The 18,483-nt window shown below is 37.4% G+C and overlaps 1 protein-coding gene across 5 annotated transcripts in view; it reads left to right on the top strand.

Moving 5' to 3' along the window:
- Positions 1 to 18,483, top strand: part of LOC135849442 (uncharacterized) — a 53,346-nt gene that overhangs the window by 14,675 nt on the left and 20,188 nt on the right. The window contains exon 2 of one of the 5 annotated variants that reach the window (XM_065369882.1): positions 13,780 to 15,820. The exons of 3 other annotated variants lie outside the window; for them this stretch is intronic. In XM_065369882.1, the coding sequence (XP_065225954.1) occupies positions 13,816 to 15,729 (1,914 nt within the window). In that variant the 5' untranslated portion in view covers positions 13,780 to 13,815 and the 3' untranslated portion in view covers positions 15,730 to 15,820. Of the gene's footprint in view, positions 1 to 2,583; positions 7,228 to 13,779; positions 15,821 to 18,483 lie in introns of those variants that run through there. One more of the 5 variants, XM_065369883.1, reaches the window with a different exon arrangement.

Here is an 18,483-nt window from a genome sequence, read left to right as displayed (position 1 = left end):
GATGAAATTTTGTTCTTTATTCTTCGAAATTCTCTCTACTACATAGCTTTCCAGGTGCACTTGTGTAAAAAAAAATTGTAGATGGCCACATTTTTGCCTTTGGATTATGCCAAGTTTCATCATTTCTTGTTAACGTGGGAGGTGGGGGGAGGGGTTGACATTTTTTCCAAACTCAGAAAACCACAAAACATCCAGATTTCTCTGCTCCAAATTGCTGCAGGACATTGATTCCTGGATATGCTGAAGAACATTTGATTTGCTGTCGATTGATTTGTATTTCAGCAATTTTTTTACTGCCTTTCTCTCTACTCATATCTTCCTAAAACCAAAAAACCATTGTTTCTACTTCCCACGTACTACCAAAATTTAGATCTTTGCTAAAATAATTGTATTCCAACCTCCCCCCACCCACACACCACCGAATCAAATACCAAACCAATTGGAATTCTTGAAAGTTTCTCATTAAGATGAAAACTACATCGTAGATTTTCAAAAGTCTTTAAAAATGGACAAAATGTTGTAAAATCTGATAACTGTACATTGAAAAAAAAAAGATGGAAAATTTTTCATAGTCGAGGATCCCGCATAGGGATCTATTGCATCCACCCCCCCCCCCCCCGGGTCGATCCTCCAGGACAACTTTTTTCTGTAAGGGAGAATCCTAAGGAACACTTCTAGCCTTTGTCCTCAAAAAAAAAAATTGGCCCTACTTGATGGCGGCCATTTTGATTGACAGGTCAGCCGAAATCGCAGATTTTGCGTTCCAACATAGGACTTGCACGAAATTTTTCAATTCGTACAAAGGTAGATCGAAAGATCAGGCAAAAATTTATCACCTGTCAAAATTTCAAGTGCTAAAGTGACTTTTTCGATTTTTGGTGAATTTTTGAAAATCCAATTTAGACCAAAAATGAGGGAAAAAATTAAAATCTTACCAAATTGACCCAGAAAGCTGGAATTTTGGATACACCCTAATCAAATCGATTGGAAACTGTTTCAAACCGTTTTGAGCAGTTCTGGAGCTTCCAGCTGATTTTTGAAACTCGAAATTCCCACAAAATTTCATCAAATGGAGTTGGAAAGCCAAAATTTATCCAGCAAACTAATTTCAATACATACGCTACGAACTCGACTGCAGGTGGATTTCAAGTTGTTTTGGAGCCTCCAGTGGCTTTTTGAAAAGTACTGGAGCCTCCAGTAGGTTTTTGACGCTTTAATTTTTTTTTTTTTTTTGGTGTTTATAATCACAAGAATATTACCTACACTCGTAAAGTGAGAGGGGGTGGGGGGGTTAGATTTGATTTGTGAGGTTGATGTTTTTTATTAGGGGGATGAATTTTTGTATTTCAGAGGTTTCGTCAGGGATGATAGGGAGAGTTTATTTTATTTGTAGTGAAGGTCTGTTTTGTATGGAGATGGAAAGCCGAAATTCATTCTGCAAACTAATTTCAATACGCTACGAAGTCGACTGCTGGAGGATTTTAAGTCAGTTTGGAGCCTCCAGCGACTTTTTGAAAGGTTGTATGGCGTTTTTTTGGGAAATTAAAATTTTCAAAGAGTAGCTAGAAGCTTCAAAACTATTTGAAACCACCATGCAGTCGACTTCATGTCGTACTGAATTTAGTTTGCGAAGTAAATTTCAACTTGCTAACTCCATTTGATAAAATGTGAGAATTTCAAATTTCAAAAATCTGGTGGAGGCTCCAGTAATTTTCAAAAAGTCACTAGAGGCACCAAAATGACTTGAATCCACCTAAAGTCGTCTTCAGTGGGGGGAGAGGAAAGAGTAAATTCGGCTTTTCATCTCCGTTTGATGAAATGTTGGGAAAATTTAAAGTTTCAAAAATCCACCGGAGGCTTCGGTAATTTTCAAAAAAGTTGCCGGAGACTCCGAAAGAGATTAGTTGCAGAGTAAATTTCGGCTTTCCAATTCCATTTGATAAAATCTTGTGGGAATTTCGAGATTCAAAAATCTGCTGGAGGCTCCAGAACTGCTCAAAAAGTTCTGAAACAGTTTCCAATCGATTTGGCATGTCGAAAATTGGGTATATCCCAAATTTCAGCTTTCTTGGTCAATTTGGTAAAATTTTGATTTTTTCCCTCATTTTTGGCCTAAATTTGATTTTCATAAATTCACCAAAAATCGAAAAAGGCACTTTGACACATGAAATTTTGAAAGGTGATGAATTTTTGCCTGTTCTTTCGATCTACCTTTGTAAAGTTTGAAAAATTTTGGGCAAGTCCTATGTGGAACGCAGAATCTGTGATTTCGGCTGACCTGTCAATCAAAATGGCCGCCATTTTGTGAGTAGAGCCACTTTATTGTTCCTTAGGAGTCTCCCTTTAAGGAAAAAGTTGTCCCGGATAATTGCCCGGGCGGGGGGGGGGGTGTACAATAGATCCTTATGCAGGCCCCCTGACTATCAGAGTGCCTGAAATTGTGTGAAATTTTCTCAAAATTAGACTTACAGAAAATCGCGAACGAACGTGTGAAGTAGATTTATTGATGCACATACGATGATATTTTACACTCGTCGCTTCATCGTCTCGCAGCATCGAGTAATTCGATCATTACACTTTCAGATTCGCATCGAAGTCGAGTGCAGCCAGGGACTAAACATGACTGAAATCACTTCCCAAGTGTACGATATTTTTCATCAGACTCCTGTATCGTTGAAACAACTATCAGCGATCGCAGTTGGTCTGGGAATATGGCGCTGTAAACTGAACCATTATCGAACTAATGACGGATTGTCCAATTTTCGTCCAAAAATTGAACGTAACTCGTTGAAAGCTATGCTCCCTAACTTACCTTCGGCGATTATTGACGTGATTTACGAATACGTCGTAAAATTTGGGAGCTCATTGAATTCCTGGCTATATCGCCATTATGACAAAGTATTCATTTTTCGTGACCGCTTTAGGAACGAAATTTTGGGAGACTTTGATGATTTCGTGTGCGATCACGATGGCAATATTCATCATACTAGAACAGCCGAACGTTTGATGCACTGTAGCGCACTGAAAGAGTGTGAAAAATTTAGAATAGCCTGCACTTATTTCTTCGAAGACCATATTAGGCTAATTTGGCCAAATGTGCGGAGACTGAAAGTGATGAACTATGCAGCTGAAGCTCGTTTTGATCAGTATCCGCAATTGTATTACTGGATTTGTTATCTGAAGAATGAGCAGAATAAGATATCTATCCCAACAACACTTTTGTCTATTGACGAACTCATGTTTGACCAATGTCTTTCTGACAATAGGCCATCGGTGGAATACTTTTGGTTTAGAATACCATTGGAAAGACGATTACTAAAAGCTTTCGACCTATTTGACTGTAATAAAAACGCATTTTTGAAGTTCATTTTACAAAAACTCGACGATCAACAGCTCGACGAATTCGTAGAAAGGAAAGGTTGCGACTTGATGATTTTTCTGTCCAGAAGTGATTATCTCGATAAAGGGCTCTTTTTGCCAACTTGGAAATATATCAAAAGCAGAATGAGCGACGGTAATTTATCAAATTTGGTGCTGAAAATGTTGAAACACGAAGCTAGCAGCTTCGAAATATATTCAAACAGCACGTTAAAGCATTGGTCGTTTTTCTGTTCTGAAATTTGGCACAGTATTAATACCGATTTGAAACCTTCGATAGTGGAAAGTGTTCTTTCCAGGCACGAATTGTTTGATGCCCAAAGAACATACGGATTTTATTTCCCGAATCCTATAACATATCCGGCGAGATACGTCGAGCTCCTTTCGATCATTCTTTCTTGCGCCACATTTGAGCAGAAGAGGCCATTTTGGCTTAACTGTTGGCGTCCTTTATTCAAGGGTGCTCGAGTCAAAGACCTGCGACGAATAGTCGAGCTGTGTTTTGAAAACGAAGAAGAGATTGCTGAATTCAAGAAAAACACCATTGCTTCGATTAGTTTCGGAATTGTGCGCGATTGCGGTGTTCCATCATTGTTGAATGGTGATTTCGACGAACTGAATGCCTTGGCGGATTTTTGTAGTCTCGATAGTGAATCAGCGAGAATTTTAAAACAAGAAATATTGCGATCATTTTTTCTGGAGCAGAGTTCCTTCTTGAATCCTGATATTATCAAGAATGCAAACGGATTTCGCGTATTCGTCGATGATGTCTTTAACAATGCTGGTCTATCGACAGATTTCAAAAATCAACTTATATCGTTGCCTGAAAATCAAGAAAAATTAACGCGTTTTCTTTGCTCCTGGGATGTGCCTTTTGAAGCGCTTATGAAATTTTTCGTCTTATTTGCTGTGACCGAACAAACTGCAATGCAGATAAAAATACGCGCAAAGAACCATTTGATAGAATTATCGTCTAATCCTAGATTCCATACACGTGATGGCGTCGGTGTATTTGTGAAACGTTTGGATCAGATTTTGTTATGGTGTTGGGGAAGTGATGAAGAAATTGCAATATTTAAGCGAACTTATTCCGGAACGTTTCGTTTACCGCATTCATTAGAACGAGTAGGATTATCTACTGCCTAAATAGGTACCTACTCAAAAAACGTTGATTTTTGTACGTCGACTTCTGCTATGTAAATAAACTTTTTTACTAAACATTCGTGATTTTTTTGTGCTGTAAATGTTGATTAGATCAGTTTTTTTGCATCTGCGGTGGTGTCAGGAGGAGAAAGGTAATCGAAATTCCGTCCTTCCTCTCCAAAAGAAATCATTTACGCTCCTTTCGAATGAACATGTCGAATTTCAGACTCTCAGGCCATTTTGAAGAAGAGGGGAGAGGTAAACGTGTAATGATGATACAAGATTAAAAAAATAATGTGCTGGAAAAAAATTGTAAAAAATGAGTTAATCGCCACAAGTAGAAAGTGAGGAAGGGTAAAATTATTGAATCTGCCCAAAAAACACATCTAGAGCTCTTTTCGAATCTTACGCGTCAAATTCCAGGCTTTCAGGTCAATCGGAGGGGAAATGAAAAGCTTCAGTGATGATACAAGGTCTGGTAATCATTTTAAGTGTTCACTGAGCAGTTTTGTCTAAAATTATCATTTTCTTCTTGAACATTTCGCATTAATTACGCCAAAGTGCCGGAATAGGATATCATTTGTGAAACTCAGGTCGTATTTTGGAAAATCGTGGTGCCAATTTTTTGTTCTTTATGTCTAATTTCAAAAACCTGAAAAAATTTGCTGTTTTTTGCCAGGTAGGTAGGTAGTTAGGTACATATATTGTTCAATTTTTTCAAATTTTGCAATAATGGCCGGAAAGTTGGCAGTACCTATTTGAGAGGAAGATGTGAAAAAAACATTATCAACAAATACTTCAACCGAGCGATGGGGGGGGGGAGATCAAACGTTTGCCAAAAAATATGGAATTCTTCCTGCATCTTATTGAGGTGATTATTGACCATGATTTTTCGATAGGCTCCATCAAAATTTTAAAGTAGTTGTAAAATGACTCACTCCATTGACCACCCTAAAAAAATAAATGTTAAAAAATGAAAGAATAAACGACAATTATTAGGTAATAATTATAAAATCTCAGGAAGCCAGTCGAAATCCTTTGAAAATCCAAAAATTAAAGAAAAATGCTAAAGAAGTGAAAGTGTTGAAAAAATAGTGATTTTTAGCAATTCTAAGCGAAAAATAAAGATTTAGGAGGGAAAATGAAAAAATGAAAATATAATGATAGAAAAAAGGGGCGTAAATATTTTAGAAGAAATGAATACGATGGTAACACTGTTCGTGACCTCCAAAAGTAACAAAAAAAAGTTGAAAAAGGGGGGAATTTGAAAATTGTACTCGTATGAAAATGTTTTCTGACGACTGAGAGTGAAAAATCAGTGATTTTTGCCTGAAAAAAATCCTGTGGACAATCTAAACATAAACAAAAGAAATAAAATCGAATAATCGAAAACCAACACTACTATAACGATTGTAAGAAAAGAAAATAGGTACCTATAAAAACAAAAACATACTTAACATTTCAGAAACAAAATAAAATAAAATAAAACAAAAGCAAAAGAAAGGGCTTGAGACTGAATACCTTCGTCGTAATTTAAGAATAGAAAGTAAGTAAGTAATCCAGGGGGGAAAAACAGAAACTAGGTAGCATTTAAAAACGAAAATAAATAATATGAAAAAAATTAATGACTCCACCCTCCCCCCTCCCTCCTTCAGTTATGCTTGAAGTGAAATAAAACGAAAAAAAGTAGAAAATGAATGTACTCGTATGATGAATAAATGGGAAAATTAGTAAAAAAAAAAATAAAATAATGTAAACATAGAAATATGATGGTACATGAATAGGCTACAATTAACATGAAAAAAGTAAAACAAAAACGTACATAAATTGAAACAAAAATGAAAATGAAAGTAGAAACCGACACAAAAAATTCAAAGACCTCAAAACTAAAACCAAGAAAATATCATCCTCAAAAACTATAAATTAAATTTGAAAATTTCCTGAAAATGAAATCGAATGTAGAAAACAAAAAAAAATGTTAAGTACTAGAATAAATTTTAAAACAAAATAAATTCCGAAAGAACTGAATCACAATTCAAAAAGCAAAATCATAAATCTGAAATAAAAGCAAGGAAAATTGAAAACGAAAATCTCAAAAAAAAAACATAAACAAAAACAAAAAAAAAACAAAATTAAACATTGAATATTGAAAAATCTTAAAATGAAAAAGAACCAAAAAATTTAATCTTCACAACCTCGAAGTGAAAACAAAAAAGTCCACAAACAAAATTGAATTTAGAAAACGAAATTGAAAAGCAAAAACTTAAAATTCTAGAATTTGAATCCATCTTGAAAAAACTGAATCGAAACAAAATGAATAAAATCGAATCGAAAATCAAAACCAGGAAACGATTGTAAGAAACAAAAATGGAAAAACAAAATCCATCGTGAAAAAAATGATTCGAAACAACAAACGAAAATCGAATTGAGATCCCAAAAACAAGAAACAAACTTGAAAAAACAAAATGAAAAAAAATAGAATATAAAATTCTGGAAACGAAATTTACCTATCGTGAAAAAACTGAATCAAAGCGAAGAACTGAAATCAAATTGTGAACCAAGCTCAGTAATAACTGCGAAATTATAAACCAAAGTTAACGATAATTGAATGAAATGTGACAAAAATGCATGAATTGGAAATCAGAAAAAAAAAAACTATAAAATATTAATGAGAATGCATGTAAAAGCGTTAAAATCGAATAAAAACCTTCAAAAGCATCGAAATTACTGCAAAATAGCAAAATGGTCGTAATTTTCTAAATTTATATAAGAAAATTGAAGATTTTTTTGATGATCATACTACCCACATTAGTTATCAACTTTCTTGAAAATTGTAACTAGATAATCAAACTTACGCCAATCTTGGAGTTCATTTTTTAAGGTAGAGAATCTGAAACAAACTGCCATAGCATGTTTACGGAAGCGTGCCAAATTGGAAGGGAGTTTAGGCAAAAAGTTGTTGGCAAAATTGGTCTCGTAACCGTAACGTATCGAATTGTGTTCGGTAATTTTAGTTTTTATTTTTAAATAAAAAATGAATTTCGGTTTCGCGATATATATATTGTTGGTTACGTATAAAATGTTTTTTTGTTCTTTTCGTAAAATCGCGTAAACTGTTGGCTGTTAAATTATCGTTGTTTTTTTTTTTTTTTCGTTGTTTTCGTTATGTATATAAGTTCGTCGCGTTAATATTGATTTAATCGTCGAGTTGTAAAGTCATCGAGCACTTTGCTCATTTCTAGTTTGTTAGGTTTGTTGATCTTTAGGTCAACGACCTTCAAGAATAAATATTGTTTTTATTTCTTCGAGTTGTTATGTTTTGTCAGTCGAATTGTTTGATTATTTTCAATATTCAGAAGTCAGATTTATCGATTTAGATCGATTTATCGTACATGGTAGCGTGAGCGTAGTTGGTGAAACGCTCTGTAGTTCGACGACGTTTTGGTATCCTGTGTGGATTTGTTCGTTCAAGTATCCGGCTTGTGTAGCTGTTGAATTTTTGGTTCGTAGTGTTCGACGAAGTAAATGTCGACAGTCCTGTCCTATTTGCGGTCAGGAAAATCGGTCAACGTAGACGACGACGATAGTAGTTCAGATAAGCGTAAATCGAGCGCTGAGTTTCGTGGTTTTTCTGAAAAAGAAAAATCAGAACAAAGTATACCGAAATCGAAAGGTAAAAGTAAAGTAAACGTAAACGTATCTGAGTCAGCAGGTGATACCGAAGCTGGTACGAGTTCCGCGGGTTCCGGTGATATTTCCAACGATCCGTCGATCCCTGTTGATCCCGTTCCTCCTACGTCTAATCCGTCATCCGGTCCTCCACCTCCTCCACCTCCTGGTCCATCCGACGATCCGAGCGACATTAGTGATAGTAGCGACGACGACGACGAGTCCGACGAAGCAGCTGTAGAATCCGATTCGAGTAGTTCGTCTGGTAGTATGTTCGGTGCCGGTGATAATCGTGCAATGGAGTCGATGGTCTTTCGCGGTACGGGTTTCGTTTCCTGGAAGCGAAAAATAAAGGTCATTTTGGCGGCCAAAGGACTTCAAACCGCGATTCTCGAAGTAAATACGTTATCGCCGCGTAAAAAAGCGAAAGCTTTAGAAATTTTAATTAGGCACGTAGCTGAGAACGTTTTCCGACTGGTCAAGGAGACAGAGGACCCGTACGTATTCTGGACGGAGCTCAACTCCTTGTACCAGGTGGAAAACCAAGCAGCAATTATCGACTGTCGAACTCGTATTTCGAAGATTGTCATCGATATGTACAAAGGTCCGAAAGAGTTCTTGGAGGCATTTTATACGTTAATCAACGATATGGAGAGTTTGGACGTGAAGTTGACTCCATCGGAGATCTATACGTATCTGATCAATGCGTTAGGCAATTCGCCGAAGTATGAATCTGTGCGTATGACTGCTCGAGGACTGGTTCACGTCACAGCTGGAGACCCAAATCCAAAGGTAATCTCTTCGTTGCTTTTGAGTTTGGAAGATGCCTCGAAGAACTCCTCGACTTCGAAGAGTTCGACAAGTACCGGTTCAGCGATGGCCGCATCCGATCAATCCGGTAATAAAAATAGTCGTAATCGTAATTGTAATAAGTCGCGTAATCGTAGTTCGAACTCGTCCGGTAATTCGTCGAACGGTAACGGTGATCGTAGTGGTAATAATGGCTTCGTTCAAGCCAAAGATCGTACCTGCTATAAGTGTCATAAACGGGGCCATATGGCCAAGTCTTGTCGATCCGCCGGAGGGAATTATAGAAACGATACCAACCCTCGGGGAAGTATCGTTTGCTATCGATGCAATTTAACCGGGCATATCGGTCGTAACTGTCCGCAGAACGGTGATTCGTCGCGTAATAATGGTGGTAACGGTTCGTCGAGTGGTACGTCGGGTACGTCTGGTACTGCAGGTTCGTCCGGTTCGTCAGGTCCTCGTCCGTCGATAGCGTTAGGTTTTTTTCCGTCGATGTCTGGAAAAAAAGAAAATTTCTCGTTAGATGAAGGTCGTAGGTGTAATATCGTAGATGAATTCGTGAAAGATAGGTTCGGTCGTAGTAATTTTGGTGACAGTGTTGCGATTTCTAACTTCGGTACGTCGCGTAACGTGAATATCGGGTCGAATTATTTTTTAGGCGACTCGACCGCTTTGAATCTCGGTGAAGAAAATGCATACGTCGAGACAAACGACGACGACGGCGTCGATTTTATCACGTTTGTCGTCGATAGTGGTGCGACGTCGCATTTTCTGAAACATCGTGGAGTCTTGCACGATGAGAGGAAAATAAACGAAAGTTTACAATCCGCTCATTGTGAAGTCTCTTTAATTAAAGAAGGAGTAGGTCGATTGAGAGTTCTAGCCGATGACGGAAACGTCTATTGGTTGAACGAGGTATATTATGTACCTAGTCTTTCTTTTAGTCTTCTGTCCGTGTCGAAAATCGTAGCGAATGGTTATCGTTTCTTCTTCGATGAAGATCCTCGTTTGGTCGATCCTGCGGGAAATTTAGTGTCAAAATTAGTACTTAATGATAATGGATTGTATACGATTCAATTTATGATAAATATACCTCCTATTTTGTACTCCTGTTCCAATTATTCATCTGCGTTGATTACAAACGATAATAGTGACTCGACAAATGTAGGTAATACTTCGACGACGATAGGTAATGACTCTGGTGTAGTAGTTTCGAACGTTTCAAGTGTAGGTATAGGAAATACCAGTACGTGTAGTGACAATGATGTAAATCTGAAAAATAAAAAGAAAGTAAATAAGTTGAAAGGTGAAGGTGACATCTGGCACCGTAGGTTGGCTCATACGAGCAAGATGGTACTAGATAAGATCCCTGAGTTACGTGGATGTGATTGCCCACCTTTCAATCAGTGTCAAATTTGCTGTAAAGCAAAACAAAAGAAACATACCTACGATTCAAGTAGGTATAGGTATCCAAATCCGCTCGATCTCGTTCATATTGACGTAATGGGTCCTATTACAGAAGGACTAGAAGGCGAGCGATATTTGATTGGCTTCGTAGATGACTGTACGAGATGGGGAGTAACGTTCGGAATGAGAAGTAAAGCCGAAGTAGGTACCTACCTAAAAAAATTTGTAAATATTAGTGAAACGTTATGGAGTACGAAAGTGAAGCGTATCAGGTGCGATAACGCTAGTGAATTTATCGGAGGTACCTTTAAAGAGTTTGTCGACGAAAAAGGCATATCTATGCAGAACAGTGAGCCGTATGAGAAGCAGCATAATGGCACCGTCGAGCGTTTTTTCCGAACCATCCAAGAAAAAATGCGAGCTCTGTTATACAAAGGCGGTTTAACGAATAAATTCTGGCTTTACGCTGCATACACGGCGAACTACGTGTACAATCGTTTACCGCATTCTGCCTTGAACGATCTGTCACCGTACGAGCTGTGGAATCGCCAAAAGCCGGATTTATCGAGAGTGAGATTGTTTGGAAGCGTTGCACGAGTTCTAGTACCGCCTGAAAAGAGAAAGAAAACTGATGAGAAGTCGATCGATATGGTTTTACTCGGTTTTACAGAGACAGGTTATGTATTGTACGATGTTTTACGAAATAAATTTACGAATTCGAGTTGCGTAGAAGTAGACGAAACGCGTAAGATACACGATGTTATTAACGATCATTTGTTAAAAACATCGGTATCAGTGAGTGTAAGCGATGTGAATATCGTACCTACGGTTACACCGGTAGGTAACGCTGATTCAGCTCCTGGTTGCTCCAATTGGATAAACCCAGATGAGCTGACTGAAGCCGAACGTAGCGGTGATAACTTGGTAGATCGTAATTTGATCGATACATCTTCTTCAGATGAACGTAGCGACGATTTTGCTTGCTTTGCACTCGCTGGGGTCGATGACCTTACGTATGAAGAAGCATTAAACGGTCCTGAGTCGAAATTTTGGCGTGTAGCGATAGATGAAGAGTTAAAGGCGATGGAGATCAAAGACGTTTGGTATTCAGCATCTGAAAAAAGTGTAAATAAAGAGAATTATTCGAAAGTAGACAGTAAGTGGGTTCTAAAGAAAAAAATCAACTTGAATGGTGGGGTGAAATTTAAGGCGAGATTGGTGTTGCGTGGTTTCAAAGACAACCATTTTTATGAGTTGGATGAAATATACGCTCCAACACCTAATCAACCAATAATACGCTCGATGCTCAATCTAGCTATGGTCAACAAGTGGCAGTTGAGACAGCTAGATGTGAGTACTGCATTTCTCAATGGAGATATAAACCGAGGTATTATGTTTAACCCACCGAAAGGGACTAACGAAGAAAAAGGTGTCGTATATATTCTTAAACGTTCGTTATATGGGTTAAAAACGAGTCCCAAGTCGTGGAACGCAAAATTGAATGAGTATTTACTTTCGCTCGGTTTCGTAAGGAGCAAAGTTGATCCGTGTGTCTACTTCGATGCCGAAAATCCTCTACGTTGCGTGTTTGTCGTTTACGTAGACGATTTTCTAATTACAGGTTGCGATGATCGTCTAATTGAGTGGTTGGTCAAGCGATTGAATGAGCGTTTTGGAATCAGAGACCTGGAACAATGCAAGAAGTTCATTGGAATGGAAATTAATTGTAGTAAAGAAAAGTTAGAAATACATCAAAATTCATATATCGAGCAGTTAGTTAATGATTACGGTTTATCTAATTCGAATAGTATCTCAACTCCAATCGAACCGGGCTTGAAGATTACCAATCTCAAGCTCGATAAAAGTTATGAAACCAAAGTGCGTGGTCTCTTAGGAAGTTTAAGTTACATAGCAAGGGGAACACGTCCCGATATCGCTTTTGCTGTAAACTTTCTAAGCAGATACCAGCACTTGGCAAACAAGGAGCTATTCGAATATAGTAAGCGTATTCTCAGGTATTTACGTAGTACGTTGAACGTGAAACTTACCTACGTAATACCTGAAGTCGTTGATAAATACTCTGTAAGAGTATACGTAGATTCAGACTTCGCTGGTGATTGTTTAGACAGGAAGTCAACGTCTGGAATTTTTGTGTTACATTATGGTAACGTAATTGACTGGGTAGTCAAGAAACAAAATTGTGTTAGTCTTTCGTCGTGTGAAGCGGAGTACGTTGCTTTAAGTTCATCTGGTAAGGAAGTTTTGGCTTGGCGAAATTTATTTCTTGAATTGGAAGTTCGTATAGATACCGTACCGGTGTACTGCGATTCGAACGCAGCGATTGCTGTAGCGAACACGGTCGAATCCAAACGTACCAGACATATAGATGTCTGTTACCATCATATACGCGATTTAGTTACGAAACAGATTATATACTTGCAAAAGATATCTTCGGCAGATCAACTTGCCGATATTTTGACCAAAGCCACTACACGTACCGTATTCGATAGACTCTATGAGTCATTATTTAACGCTTAAATTAAGTTTTCGAGTCGATTTTTATGTAATATAAGTATAATTAAGTTGAAAATTTTGCTGTAAAAATATTTTTGGTTCAAAGTGTTTACAAACACCGGTATTGATAAGAAGCAACAAGTTTTACGTTTATTTAAGTGGTACGCGTGTTAGGGAAAATATTTTTATGGTGGGGTGTTGGCAAAATTGGTCTCGTAACCGTAACGTATCGAATTGTGTTCGGTAATTTTAGTTTTTATTTTTAAATAAAAAATGAATTTCGGTTTCGCGATATATATATTGTTGGTTACGTATAAAATGTTTTTTTGTTCTTTTCGTAAAATCGCGTAAACTGTTGGCTGTTAAATTATCGTTGTTTTTTTTTTTTTTTTCGTTGTTTTCGTTATGTATATAAGTTCGTCGCGTTAATATTGATTTAATCGTCGAGTTGTAAAGTCATCGAGCACTTTGCTCATTTCTAGTTTGTTAGGTTTGTTGATCTTTAGGTCAACGACCTTCAAGAATAAATATTGTTTTTATTTCTTCGAGTTGTTATGTTTTGTCAGTCGAATTGTTTGATTATTTTCAATATTCAGAAGTCAGATTTATCGATTTAGATCGATTTATCGTACAAAAGTTGAGAATTTTTAAGAAAAAATTGACCAACAGCCATGGGTTTTTATTTCTTGAATTGAAAATTTTCAAACAAGTGCCTGAAATTGTGTAAAAATTGTTCAAGAATATTCAGAGAATTGCGAATGTGTGGAGTAGCTTTATCGATGTGCATACGCTGGTATATTTTATACTCGCCGCTTCATCGCCTCGTAGCATCGAGTAATTCGATCATTACGCTTTCAGATTCGCATCAAAGTCGAGTGCAGCCGAGGACTAAACATGACTGAAATCACTCCCAAAGCATACGATATTTTTCATCCGACTCCTGTATCGTTAAAACAACTATCAGCGATCGCGGCTAGTCATGGGATATGGCGCTGTAAACTCAACTATCATCGTACTAATGATGGATTGTCCAATTTTCATGCGAAAATTGATCGTAACTCGTTAAAATCCATGCTCCCTGACATACCTTCGGCGATTTTTGAGGTGATTTACAAATACGTCGTAAGATTTGGGATCTCGTTGAATTCCTGGCTAAATAAACATTATAATAACAAAGAATTTCTCTTTTTTGACCGCTCCAAGAACGAAATTTTAAAAGACTTCGATGATTTCGTGTGCGATCACAATGGCCTTATTCACTATACTAGAACAGCAGAACATATGATGCAATGTAGCACGCTGAACGAGTCAAAAAAATTCACAATAGCTTGTACTTATTTTTTCGAAGACCATATCAGGCGAATTTGGCCGAATGTATGGGACATGATGAACGTGGATGAGATCTCTATGTACAATAATGCTCGTTTTGACTGGTATCCACAACTGTATTACTGGATGTATTTTCTAAACAACGAGTTAAATAAGGTATCTATACCAAGAACACTTTCTTCTATTGATGAACTTATGTTTGACAAATGCCTTCCTAACAATGGGCCATCTGTGGAATACTTTTGGTTTAGAATACCTTTAGAAAGGCGATTACAAAGAGCTTTCAACCTATTTGACCGTAATGTAAACTCATTTGTGAAATTCATTCTACAAAAACTCGACGATAAACAGCTCGACGAGTTCGTCGAAAGGAAAGGTTGCGAATTGATGATCGATCTTTCGAGAAGTTACTGGTATTATCCCGATGAAGGACTCTTTTTACCAACTTGGAATTATATCAAAAGCAGAATGAGCGACAGTAATTTAACAAATCTAGTCTCGAGAATGTTGAGCTATGAAGCTGGTAGCATTATAAAGTATTCGAAGATCATGCTGAAGCGTTGGTCGTTTTACTGTGCTGAAATTTGGGGCAGTATCAATTCAGATTTGAAACCTTCGATAGTGCAAAGTGTTCTATCGAGGCACGAATTGTTTGAAAACCGAGAGATACGCCAATTTTATTTAAGGAATCCTCCAAATCCGGCGAGATACGTCGAGTTCCTTTTGACTATCCTTTCGAGTGTCACGTTTGAGCAAAAGAAGCTTTTTTTGAGCAACTGTTGGCGTCGTTTGATGAACGGGGCACGAGTCGAAGACTTGCGACGAATAGTCAAACTGTGTTCTAAAAACAAGCGAGAAATTGCTGAATTCAAGAGAAACGCCGTTGCTAGTAGCCGAATTGTGCTCGACTGCTGTATGCCATTAACGTTGAATGGTCATTTCGACGAACTGAATGCCTTGGTGGATTATTTTTTTCCAGAAATTGAAAAAGCGAGAACTTTAAAACAAGAAATATTGCGATCATTTTTTCTGGGTCAGAGTTCCTTCTTGAATCCTAATGTTATCAAGAGTGGAAACGAACTTCTTGCATTTATCGACATTGCTTTCAATAACGCTGATTTATCGACAGATTTCAAAAATCAACTTATGTCGTCACCTGAAAATCAAGAGAAATTGACGAGTTATCTTTGCTGCAGGAATGTGCCTTTTGAAGCGCTTATGGAATTTTTCGACTTGTTTGCTTTGACCGAACAAACTGCACTACAGATAAAAGAGCGTGTAAGGAAGGATTTGATAGCATTAGCGTCTGATCCCAAATGTAGAAGACGTGATGGCGTGTTTGAAAACAGTTTGGATCAGCTTCTGTTATGGTGTTTGGGAAGCGATGAACAAGTTGCAACATTTAAGCGAACTTATTCTGTATCGTTCGATTTACCGCGTTTATTGATTAACTATTGTTGTGATTTTTCGTTAGTGTGAGTAGGAGTATCTACTGCCCAAGTACCTACTCAAATAAAGTTGATTTTGGTATTTCGACTTCTGCTTTGTAAATAAACATTTTTACTAATGATTTGTGATTTTTTTTTGTAAATTTTGAGTTAGATTAAGTTTGCTTTATTGTGCGGAGAAGAGTAAACCAGAAAAAAGCGTCGCATTTTCACTCAACATACTCCGGTCTAACACCAAGCCGAGCCCAAATACCAAATTTGAGAGAATTTTGTACGAGATAAATGTTTTTTTTGCACGTGGATGGAGGTGAGGAGAGGTTGAATAGTTGAGCATCCCTCTTTCAAAACCGTTTGGAGCTATATTTTGAATGTACTTACAGGCCAAGTTTCATGTGCTCACAAGGGAACCTCTCATTCAAAATTCTGGTGAAGTTGAAAAATCGCGATGGAGGCTCCAGAATGGCTGGAAATGGTGAAATTTGGATTTGGGGAATTAATATTAGTTTTAGGACTTATTTTGATCATTTTTGCTGATCATGTACGTTGTACGTACTTTTTTGAAAAAAACTTGAATCACCAAAAACAGTTAATTTTGAATTTTCAAACGTTCGCCAAAAATCGAAAAATGAACTTGGGCAGCTGAAAATTTGTTTTTTCGCGGTCCCGTTCAAATCGGAGTGTGACTCCTCAAGAGATTCCATTGTCAAGTGAATTTGCAGAGGAGTGTAGAGGAGGAAGTTAGTCGAAATCCCCCCCCCACCCCTCAAAAGAACGTATTGACGTCCCTTTTGAATGTACATGGCGAATTTCAAACTCTCAGGCCATTTTTTGAACAAGAGGGGAAAGGTGAAGATGTAATGATGACATAAGATCGAAGTAATGTGCTTGTTAACGGGGGGGGGGGGGATTATTGAAACCACACAAAAAATCAAATACAGCTGTTTTCTGGTTTTACATGTTGAATTTCAGGGGTTTGGGTCAATCGGAGGGGAAATGAAACCAAATTTTGTGAAGTTAAAATTGAATTCTGGTGACAGATGCACCAGAGCTCACCAAGTGGGTATAATGTCTTTTTTATGGTGAATTGTTGGTGAAAAAACCACTCTAACGTGCTCATGGTTCTTGAAAAATTTTGTGAACGTTTGTTGACTCCTTGGTGAATTCTGGTGACTTCTTGGTGACAGATTCACCAGAAGTCACCAAGTGAGTTTTTGACTTTTTTTTTGGGTGAATTTATGATGAAAAAATCACCAGAATTACCTCATGGCCCTTGCATATTTTTTTTGGAATTTCTGGTGACTCCTTGGTGAATTCTGGTGACTTCTTGATGACAGATTCACCAAGAGTCACCAAATAGGTTTTTTGTCTTTTTTATGGCAAATCGTTGGAGAAGAAATCCCCATAATGTCTTCGTGACCCTATGAATTTTTTTTGAATCCCTGTGAATCCTTGGTGAATTCTGGTGACTTCTTGGTGACAGATTCGCCAGAAGTCACCAAGTGAGTTTTTGACTTTTTTTTGGGTAAATTTATGATGAAAAAATCACCAGAATTACCTCATGGTCCTTGCAATTTTTTTGGAATTTCTGGTGACTTCTTGGTGACAGATTCACCAGAAGTCACCAAGTAGGTTTTTTGTCTTTTTAATGGTAAATTATTGGAGAAGAAATCTCCATAATGTTCTCGTGACCCTATAAAATTTTTTTGAATGCCTGGTGAACCCTTGGTGAATTCTGGTGACTTTTTGGTGACAGATTCACCAGAAGTCACCAAGTGGATTTATTGTATTTTTCGAGACGAATTTATGACGAAAAAATTACGAGAATGTCCTCATGACCCTAGAAATTTTTTTGAATGCCTGGTGACTCCTTGGTTAGTTCTGGTGACTTCTGGTGACTGATAATTTACAAGAACTTTCGCATTCGCTTGGGCCTGTTCTGTTTAACTTTCTTCAAAAAAAAAAAACATCATTCAAATTCAAAAAAGAAAAGAAAAATATTCTTAAGTCGTATGAATATTGTAGTCTATCAAGTGGCAAAATTGATGTTTTTCTACCACATCAACCCACAAATTTTCATTCGATACCAGCCCCTCTCGTAAATCTAAAAATAGCTTCTATTTTAGAAATAGGACCCAACATGATATCTGTCTTGGGCCCGCATCGGCTCTGCTATTTTTTTTTGTCATTTTAACCCTTAAAGACCCAGGCTAATCCTGAGATGTTGTGTGAAAATGCTTTCAATTTCCTGAATTAGATCATCACAAGCATCACTTTAACCCACAGTTTGCCCCCCAGCCCCTTAAAGCCGTCTCGTAAAAGCCGTACCAATTTATTTAATTTTCCTTGAAAACCGAGAAAGCAAAAACCCCAATGAGGTCAATCATGGAACTGAATGATATAGTATCATTAGGTGTACTGAATGAGTGAAAGCATATCCCCAAAGAACACCCCACCCCTTTTTGGAGGGCAAATTTTCAAAAAAGTTGGGATAAAAAAATTGGACCCATGCTCCATTTTTGGATAAACATATTGATGGTAGACCCTTCACAAAATGAAATCATGAAAGGTGTGAAAATGGTGGACCAGAGCGATTTTTTGAAAATTTGATTCGCTTGTCTCGATAAAAACCCGAAAAAACAGAGCATGAATACGCAAAGTACATAATATGGGAAATATTATCATGTAGGCTTGAAATAACAGAAACAAGAATTGAAAGGAACACAGATGCTTTTAACAGCACATAAGTTCAGATAATCTACAATCCACCCATCAAATCTGTTTATCA

Source organism: Planococcus citri, chromosome 5, assembly GCF_950023065.1.
Source record: "Planococcus citri chromosome 5, ihPlaCitr1.1, whole genome shotgun sequence".
Classification (NCBI taxonomy): domain Eukaryota; kingdom Metazoa; phylum Arthropoda; class Insecta; order Hemiptera; family Pseudococcidae; genus Planococcus; species Planococcus citri.
The sequence above is the reverse complement of the archived record's forward strand: the minus strand, read 5'-3'. Positions and strand labels throughout refer to the sequence as shown.